The sequence below is a fragment of the Salvia miltiorrhiza genome, chromosome 5 (assembly GCF_028751815.1).
Source record: "Salvia miltiorrhiza cultivar Shanhuang (shh) chromosome 5, IMPLAD_Smil_shh, whole genome shotgun sequence".
Lineage (NCBI taxonomy): Eukaryota > Viridiplantae > Streptophyta > Magnoliopsida > Lamiales > Lamiaceae > Salvia > Salvia miltiorrhiza.
This window is the reverse complement of record NC_080391.1, coordinates 29,322,513-29,333,008: the sequence shown is the minus strand read 5'-3', so window position 1 is coordinate 29,333,008 and position 10,496 is coordinate 29,322,513. Positions and strand designations below refer to the sequence as shown.

Sequence of the window (10,496 nt, the reverse complement as noted above, 5' to 3'; positions counted from 1 at the left end):
AAATTAATATAGTGACTAAAAGAATTTCTATAGTAACATAAATTATTATCACTATAATTACCGTCACAAATTCATAATAATTTAGTAACAAAAAATAATTTTAAAGGTTGTCACAATATTAATATAATGTCAATTATACAATTTGTCACAAAAATTAAATTATTTATCATAATTAATATTTTTATCTAATTTGTTAGTTACTATACAATATTATCAATTCTTCATTCATTAAAAATATGAAATATAATATAACAAAATTGAGAAAATTAAATAAATTATGTATTTCATAAAACACATTCAATGTCAGATTACATTGTTTGAAAATAAATACTTTTAATTAAGACACATAAACGACATTAATTGAAATTTGGGGTTTGACTATTTTGACTCGAGCTTTGCATGAGACCTGGGAGCCACATTCTCATAACAGCTTCAACTTGAGTTTGTAGGTTGACTTCATTGTTGCGAACTTGAGCTTCTAAAGGACTCAAATCGAGTTGCCAATTCTTGATTTTGTTTTCTTAATTCTTCAGACTCTTTTTGAAGATCAAGATTTATCATTTCTCCTCTTTTAGAAGTTTGCTTGATCCCATCCTCACATCCACGTAATCTGCTAGATTTTTCTTCACCAAGAGCTTTTATGAATGCTTCATTGTCGGTCACAGATTCTCCATCGTCCTCTGGTAGACTTTGACACATAATAAGCTTTTCCTGAACATAACAATTTATATTAGAATTTGTATTTCATACATATGTATATGCACACGTAGAAAAAGACAAAAGACAATTTAAGAATAAACGTGATCACACATAATTTTTAAAGAGGTTTCAAGAGTTGGGCATAAGACAATTTAAAAGTAAACATGATCACGCATATTTTATAATTAGCTTTCAACAACAACAAAAAAAGACATAAGATAATCTAACAAAAAACGTGATCACGCATATTTTCGACATAGATTTCAACATATGGGAATAAGACAATTTAAGAGTAAACTTGATTACGCATATTTTACAATTACCTTTCAGCAGCCAAAAAAAGACATAAGGCAACCTAAGAATAAACGTGATCACGCATATTTTCGAAATATGTTTCAACAATTAGGCAAAAGGCAATTTAAGAGTAAACTTGATCACTTGCTTCAAAAAAAAGTTAGCTTGATCACACATATTTTGCAATTAACTTTCAGCAGCAAAAAAAAAGACATAAGATAATCTAAAAATAAACGTGATCACGAATAGTTTCAAAATAGGTTTCAACAGTTGGGCCGAAGATGATTTAATAGTAAACTTGATCACGCATATTTTACAATTAACTTTCAGCAACCCAAAAAAAAGACATAAGATAATCTAAGAATAAACGTGATCACGCATATTTTTAAAATATGTTTCAACAGTTGGGCAAAAGATAATTTAGGAGTAAACTTTATCGCGCAAATTTTACAATTAGCTTCCAGCAACGAAAAAAAGACATAAGATAGTCTAAGAATAAACGTGATCACACATATTTTCGACTTAGGTTTCAATAGTTGGGCAGAAGACAATTTAAGAGTAAACTTGATGACGCATATTTTACAAGTAGCTTCCAACAGGCAAATGCAGAATTAGCGTGATCACGTATATTTTCGAAATTGCTTTAAACATTCAATTACACACAAGGCATGATCACGTCTAGTTCATACTATGATGCAAGAATCCAAATATACTCATTGAAACTAAAATACCAAAAGATCACATACCACATAAATAGAATCAATGTCGAATGTATTTGTCACTAATGCATTTTTTGTGACGAGTGAAACAACTGTCACAACTTAACAAAGAAATTTAGTGACAACAAATGATGACAATCAGTAAAACACGTCACTATTACACTTTGTGGTGACACTATAATATATTGTCATTATATATATGATTGCAGTGACAAACTTAACAATCGTCACAGACGTATAGTGACATTAAATACCGACGATAATATAATTTATCACTGTTATAATCATTGTGGCGATAATAAATTATTGTAATTATAAATATGTTTATAGTGACAATTTAAGGATTGTCACTGATATATAGTGACAATAAATAATGACAGCAACAAAAGTTGACACTATTATGCTATTTTGTGATATTAATACGTGTTGTCACTATATTCAAACTTGTAGTGATAAATATATAATTGTCACTGATATACAGTGACATTAAATATCCGCAACAATATAATTTGTCACTATTACACAGTATTGTCACGATACACAATATTGTCACTATATATATATTTTGTAGTGATAAAAACAAGATCATCACTAACATGTAGTGACAATAAATACTGACAATAATTAAATATATCACTGCTACACTATTTTGCAACGATATATCGTATCGTCACTACATGCATATTTACAGTGACAACACTCAGTTCGTCACTGACATATAGTGACAATAATTATCGACAACAACAAAATTTGTCACTGGTACATTATTTTGTGACAACAATTTTTTTTGTCACTATAAAGTTATTTATAGTGACACAAATACGATCGTCACTCGTATTGTTGCCACTAAAAGCTCCTTTTTTTGTAGTGTGAAATTTTCGGTACGCCGATCTTCGGTATACAGAAAAGTACGGTACAGCAACGGTATGAAAATTTTCATACTTCAATTTACGGTATGGTATACAGTATGACGTAAAATTTTCGGCATACCGTACCGATCCACCCCTAGGCACAGTCTTAATATGGAAATGTTTAGGATTTTATTAAGTAACAATAAAGGAGTACTATTTAGTCTTTTCATAAGGGATTTCTCTTAAAAGGTTACCTTTTGGTGGACCACACCACATTTAACTATTAAAAAGTGAATTTCTTAATCTCCGTGCTGAAAAGAAATGAGTCTATTGACCTGGGACGGATGAAATAGTTCTTATTTGATTTAGGAGAAAGAAAAAAAAATAAAGAAGCGGTTGTTAGTTATGCCGATATGAGAAAAAAGAAATAAGAGAAAAGGATGGATAGATGCTACAAGCAATGACTGAGATCTGTTGGACAAAGTTTACCTATAAAATAATATTTACTTGTTTAATCATCGATTAATTATTACTAACACCCAGATAAGTGTGATCTGTTCGAATCTTCTTTCCACATATTTAATTATTTTCGTTTTGCATCTTCTATGCCACGGAAAGTTCGTGGTTACAATTGAGTTATTATTTTATTTATTAATTTATTTTTGGGTACAATTCAGTATCTTCATAGAATTGCAATAATGAAGAAGGAAAGTACATTAATTTATGCAAATCAGTTGGCTAGCTAGATGAGATTATGACGTCAGTTAATTTGTTCCTGCATCTGTATATAATTTTGTACATTAAAATTTATAACCCGTATATACCAGGTATATTTAAACCAAAACAGTAGGGAAGCCGAAGAACTAAAAATGCATATTGATGGAAGATCCATTTGACTACTTAAATTTTGTAAATTTCTGATCACAAGCACTATAGTTATGATCACCCTTGCGGAATAGAGTTGAGAAATAAATTAGCTTATTTGTTTGTGCTGAAGATATAAAATATGATTGGAATACAAAATATTTATTAAAATTCATAATGAAATAATAGAGGGATCAATACGTATACAATTTACAAAAGTATGTTATTATTATTATTAAGTGTATAAAATATAAACGTTTTTTAATGTACGAATTTTATCCAACAGGGTTACGAATTCATCCAACATGGTTACGAATTGCGAAAAATAAATTTTTATTACCTTTGGGATTCGAACTCAGGACCACGAATTCATCTAACAAGGTTACGAATCAACCGTAGATCTTGATGATCTAAGGGCTGAAAATCATTTATATTTTATACACTTAAGAGTGTTTTTATTCTAGTCCTCCCCTATTCTTATATTAGTATGTTGTAGAATTGATTAGCAAACTCAGTTAGGCGCAGATAACGTTAAATTTGGGGTGAAGACAGACGGTGGGTGTGAGTAATTATATAGGAGTGGAACGCTAATGATGCGAAATTTGACAGAAATTAGGAGAAAAGCGCGATAAGATGTTTTATAAGCACGACTTTAAGTAAAATCATTGCATAGTTATTGTATGAATATTAATAGTGCGATTTTTCCCATCAAAATCATCACACCTCAAACAGTCACCCCAATACACTTCCAATTGCGCAGACCACACACACACACATATTTCTCTCTCTCTCTGTATATATAACAATTTAAATGCTTCTTGACCCAATAAAATCAAATCCAACGAACTTTAGACTTTATTTATTTTTTCATTGTAGGAAATGACTTGAGATGCCATGGAGTATATAATCTCTCATCACTTATTAATTGATGGATGGATTTGACACCTCACTTAATTGTATCAACACTATTCTGAGAGTTATTGTAGATAAATAATTAGTTTACAATCAACGATTATACGACCAACCTATGGTTTTGCACTCAAAGTTTAATTTGGTCAATTCTCATATGTAGTTACACGCTATCGATTTTGACATATTGGTATTTAAAGATTGTATTTGGTTTTTAAAACTTAAATGACAAAAGTTTTTAAATACCAGAAATTCGTGTTGGCGACATGAAGTTCACACGAATTTTGTAAGATGTGGTATAAAATAATGATATGATTTTTATTTTATTTTTTCATGTCATATCTGGACTATCGTCTATCCATGTGAAATTCAAACTGTGTCTGTGAGCTCGATGTTTTGTTTTCAATCCAAATGAGTTGTTCTAGAATTGAAAACAGAAAACATTCTTTGGGTAGAATTGACCAAATTTCTTCAAATGGGATCATTTGTCTCAAAATATAGTGTGTATCACGTGTACCACTCTTCATTTTTTTATATTTTTAAATTATTTTTTATTCAATTTTAAGTTATTATACTTTTATATAATATAAAGATAATTAACAAGGATTCACACTCGTCCATTTAGGGGGTTCCTTGAAAGCGTAATTTTCTCTAAAATTAATGCAAAAGTTGAACCTCCACTTTCTCTATAAATTACATTACATGCATGTGTAGAGTAGAATACAATTATTTCCAATTCAAACTAAAACTTCCAATTCCATCATTCCCTACTATAGTCTATTCACGAAGAATATAATGCATTAATTATGTCTTGAAATGACTGTGTTGTAGAATACTTTACAAATGGTTGTGATCAATAATACACTTTTGTGATCCCAGTAGTGATTGCTATAAATGGTTGGTAACCATAAAGAATTGAAATGATACCACTTCAACACAAAGCATATATAAAATCTAAAACATAAAAAAAAAAAAAAGTAAGAACAAATATACTTAAATTAACGAGTACAACAATGAAGATCAAAGAACAGAAAGCGGAGGAACTCAAAGTTTTGTATCTCATGGTTACATTACAGTACCAAGATAGGAGTATAATTAATGACCAAATTTTCACAGCACATTTTCCCCAATTTCAAGTGTAATAGTAATTGATAAAGAGCCACCCATATACATATTATATGGAGTATATATTAATATAGCGAATATTAATGAATCCCACTTGTAAAATTGGAGTCCCATCCCACATCATAATCCCTTCATTGAGCTATCCTGTCATGTCTGATAAATATACTTTTTTCAACTGTTGAAAACCTTCTGTTCCTCAGCTTTCTGTCCCATCCACCAATATACCAAACTGCTCCCAATTAAGCAGCACTCTCTCTTTTTTAATTAATTATTGTAAAACCCTCTTTCTTTGCATCATATATTTTCATAATCTAGCTAGGGTAAAAGTTAATGAAATGGGCTAAGTAAAAATAATAAAAATGAGACTCACAAATGATGCATGGGAGTGTCACGAATCCGTGTGATCGTGGCCCCAATCATAGAATCCGAAGGGATCCAAAGCCTTGGTGTCACGATCATCGAATCCTTGCGTGAACAGCATGTCTAAGGAATCGGCCTCGATCTCGGCGAAGAAGCTGTCTTGGGATTCCGGCAAGGCGGGCTTGTAGCTCTGCTCATTGTTGTCAACCTCCTCTTTCACGGCGCTCTCCTTCTGCTCCTCTTTCGGGTATTTCTTGGACGGCTGAGATCGCGTGGAGCCGGCGAGGGCGTTGCGCTGAGTGGGCCATGGATGGTTGTGCTCCGACGTGTAAGTGATCACCAACATATTCGGGTCGGTTCGGCTCCGCTCCACTTGTTTCCTCGCCGAACATCCCTTTGAACTACTACATCTGTAATAACCCCTAAATTCAAACAAGTGGAAAATTAAAACATTAATCTTTCCAAAACATCTAAATATGAGAATTGAAGTTGCAGTGCACAAAACAAAAGGGTTTGTTTCTTTGAGCTGCTATATATATATACCTGGGATAAGGCGAACCCTTAATAGGTTTTTGTCCGTATTTTCTCCACGCCCACAGATCCGAGGGCACGATTTCACCGCTGGGCCTGCTGTTGGCAGGCGCTGGAGCCGGTATGCAAACCACTTTCTTCGCCTGACTTTTTCTGCATCAAAATCACATGATTTTTTCCCAAAATAATTTTAACTAATACTCTACTGATTGATGTAGTAACATATGATTTTGTGTGTGCAGTTTGCGGACATGATCAGTGCCCTTTTTATGAATCTCTTCTTTTTCACTAAAAAAAGCCGAAAGTGGTGGAGAATTTGAAAGACTTGACACAAAAATCTGAGTTTGTGGGATATGGGATTACATGGGCATGTCAGAAAAGTCGGATTTTTAAGGGACTCGCATAAATTCATTAACTTTTGATTTAAAGTTAAAAAGATTTTAATTAGAAAAAAGTACTGTTATTTTTGAGATCCTCAACATGTGATACTCAGAGTTAAATACAAGCTAGAGGTAATGACTCCAAAACTCAATAAATACAAGACTTAATTAATCAAAGTCTTGCAGATTTCAATGGTGGTTGCAGAGTTGTAATTAATTGGGTAATTAATCACTTTGATTTGGATATTAAGAAGAAAATGCCCACCTTCTTCTGATGCCCGTATTTCGCGGAGATGAGATCTGCAGACTGCTCTCCATCAAGCAACCTCTGGAGTTGCTCGGAGAAATTAAGGTATGATCATTTGGCACTAACATCGGAGCAACACCTTTTAATCCTGTCGGAGCAACTGCGACAGGAGAATCGCAGGGTAGCGGCAGCGGCAGCGGTAGCTTTGGCGAGGGAGATATCTGCAGCATCCTCGAGAAGATATTCGGAGGTCTCTTCATCTCATCATCAATAATTTTATGACCTAGATTGCTGTCATCGACGCTACTAGGTTTGATGACGTCGGAGCCATGGAAGAACCCTGGCAGCGGCGGCGGTGCATCGATATGGATCAGCGGATCTCTGAGGTGCGCAAAGGGATCACCGAAATCGTCGGCCGGGTTGGTGGAGAAGGTGATCGGGTTGGCGGGGAAGTGCCAGTCCGGTGCGGCGGCGGGGGTTTCTGCTCCGCCGGTGGCTCTGATTATGTCGGTTAAATCGCCCTGGTAATTCTCCATCTTCCTCTTCTTCTTCTTCTTCAACAAGTAGTGGCTGCACATACTACTCGACACCACCACCGCTGTCACATTTGCACCAAACACAAGCAAACAACATGCACTCTTGATTTAAGGTTATTGTACTACTTCTTCAAGAAACCAAACCTAGTTCACCAAGTTGGAAATTGAACAACAGAATAAAATTGTCCTTTAGAAAGAGAGAGAGTTAGAGAGGAATTCGCTGACTGACTTGTAATATATAAAACAGCTCTATTCCATACGCAACCAACAAGAGAGAGAGAGAAGGCTGAAATGGAAGGGATATGATGTTGAAGAGAGAGAGAGAGAGGGAGAGCTGTGAACAAGTTGATAATGTAATATTCTAATTACAGGGTATCCATTATTTAATTAGTGTAAATTAAGACATCAAAAGGGTCAAATATGTGCAACTGTTTATGTTAATTTAAAAGGCTAATATTATAAACATATACTATCTGTTGTTCAATCCTTGCCATGACTATCTAATCTCCATATCCTGGGCCACGCCTTTTGTTGTTTTGCTAAGTGTAAAAGCGTCTCAAAATTATTCGATTAGTTTAAAGAGTTGTGGAGAAAAGGTCATTTTTTCGATTGAAAACTATGGAGGCGGCAAGTAGCCGCAATTATCGGAGAACGTTTCAAAACGTTGGCCCTAACCAAGTACTCCTTCCGTTCGGACCTTCGTTTCCAATAAGTATTCACATTTATTTTGATAATGTATATTCTATAATTGGGAAAAAATAAAAATCTACTAATTGAAAATGTATGTCCTAGAATTCGAAAAGATCTAATGTAACCCTTTATTATTATTATTATTAAATTACACAAGTAAATAAAGATATTTAAAGACCGTATGACGGTGAACTCGAACTCAGGATCTCAAGCCCTGTACATTACATATCTATCCTTAGATCAACACACGCACACATTATTATTACTAGTAGTGCGTCATCCATGACAATTATAAAAATTAAATAATATTTTTAATAAAAAATATATAAATATTAAATATAATTTATAAGTCAAAATAAATTTTCAACAAAAAGAAAAACAAAGACTTAATAATATATATTTAAAAATATTTTTTTATTATATACGACATTTGATAATCTCATTTTATACTATACGATCAATTCTATCATTAAAAAAAATTAAAAATTTTAGTCAGTTGCGATCTCGTTTGATCAGAACGATCACCTATCCACCGTGAGCAAGCATAATGTGCCCACCACTGATGTGATAATTTTAATTTGGAAAGAGAATTAACGTATCTTATTCTAATTAAAATTATCTTACTCTAATTAAAATAGCCACATCAGTGGTGGGCACATTATGCCTGTCCACGGTAGGTAGGTGATCGGTTCTGCTCGTTTGATATAGCAACATGCAATTTCTGACGTGTGAATTTATTTTAAAAAGAAAAATCCAACATACAAAATTGATTGTCTTTGACTTTTGTTGGACGTTATTACATGAGAGATAGTTATATATATGAATTTAAATTTGAATAACTATTTCTAATCAACTAAAGTCAGTAATATTATTGAAATTAAATTTACTAAACTCAAACAAAATTATATACATCAAAATTGACATACAATGTATGACAAATAAAATACCATTTTATAATAAAAATAATCATAACAAAAATGTGACATCACATGTTCTATATATATAGTGAATTACATATATACACTAATAAGTGTATAAAATAAGAACAAATCTTATCCATTGGATCATACTGAATTAATGGCCCAAATCAAATTATATGGAGATCCAAAATTCGTAACTGTTTCCCTTGCAATTCATACGTTTTTCTTATTACGAATTGAAAGTACTTTTGTTATGAATTATATTCAATGCACAAATCTGAAGTTCTTTTGTACGAATTATGCTCTGATTAAGCAAATTTCAAGCCACAAGATCAACCAAGATCTAATTGATAGGATTTGTTCCTATTTTATACAGTTAAAAGTGTTCTTGTTTTAGATATATAGTAGGGCTGGGAATCGGGTCGGGATCGGGTACCCTATCCGAAAAAATCGGGTACCCGACCCCGAATAAGGTCCGAAAATGATACCCGACCCCGAACCCGATTTGTAAATCGGGTACCCTAATACCCGACTCGGGTACCGAGTGGGGTATTCGGGTACCCTAAATTACCCGATCAAATTGCCAATTTCCAAAGTCAAACTATAAATTCGGGTAAATCGGGTATTAGGGTACCCGAATTGGCTTAATAGGGTATTCGGGTACCCTAATACCCGATTAAAAAAAAAACGAATAGTATAGAAAAATTCAGTTTTTCTAACAAATTCGATGCACAAAACCAAGCACACCATCTATATATTTTAGACTTTAGTTTTAATTTTAATTGTTAAGTTTCATATTTAATTTAATTAAATAATTTAAAATTTATTAATTAAAATATCGGGTATTTCGGGTATACCCGATACCAGATTATTTCACACCCTACCCGATCCCGAACCCGATCCCGAATTAATCGGGTATAGGGTACCCGATACCCGATTTTTTCAGGTCGGGTAATCGGGTACCCGATACCCGATCCCGAACTTCCCAGCCCTAATATATAGGGTTGCATTCTATGACAACCACTCCCCTAGATAGAGAATAAAGACCAAATCAAGGTCATTCATTGAATCTCAATCAACGATCCAGATTACATCTGGATTTAATTTTTCATGTAATTAAAAATAGGTGATTAGCATTTATTTAACAAATCCTGGAAATTCCTCTTTTCCCATTCTGGGACCTGATCTATTTCGACGAACGTATTGATGAACATTAGTATGCTCATTTATTTTTATACGAATAAATCGACGAACGTATCGACGAACATTAGTATGTTCATTTGTTTTTACACGAACATATCGACGAACATTAGTATGTTCATTTATTTTTATACGAACATATCGACGAACATTAGTATGTTCATTTGTTCT

General features: G+C 33.2%; 1 protein-coding gene across 1 annotated transcript; it reads right to left on the bottom strand.

Annotated features, from left to right (window-relative positions):
• Window positions 1-5,314: 5,314 nt before the first annotated feature.
• LOC131026359 (probable WRKY transcription factor 14) lies at window positions 5,315-7,878 on the bottom strand. Its single transcript, XM_057956225.1, has 3 exons — window positions 6,998-7,878; window positions 6,365-6,505; window positions 5,315-6,243 (listed from the first exon to the last, which is right to left on the bottom strand). Exons 1-3 carry the CDS (start codon window positions 7,555-7,557, stop codon window positions 5,850-5,852), a joined length of 1,095 nt encoding a protein of 364 aa, XP_057812208.1. The 5' UTR covers window positions 7,558-7,878; the 3' UTR covers window positions 5,315-5,849.
• Window positions 7,879-10,496: the final 2,618 nt, after the last annotated feature.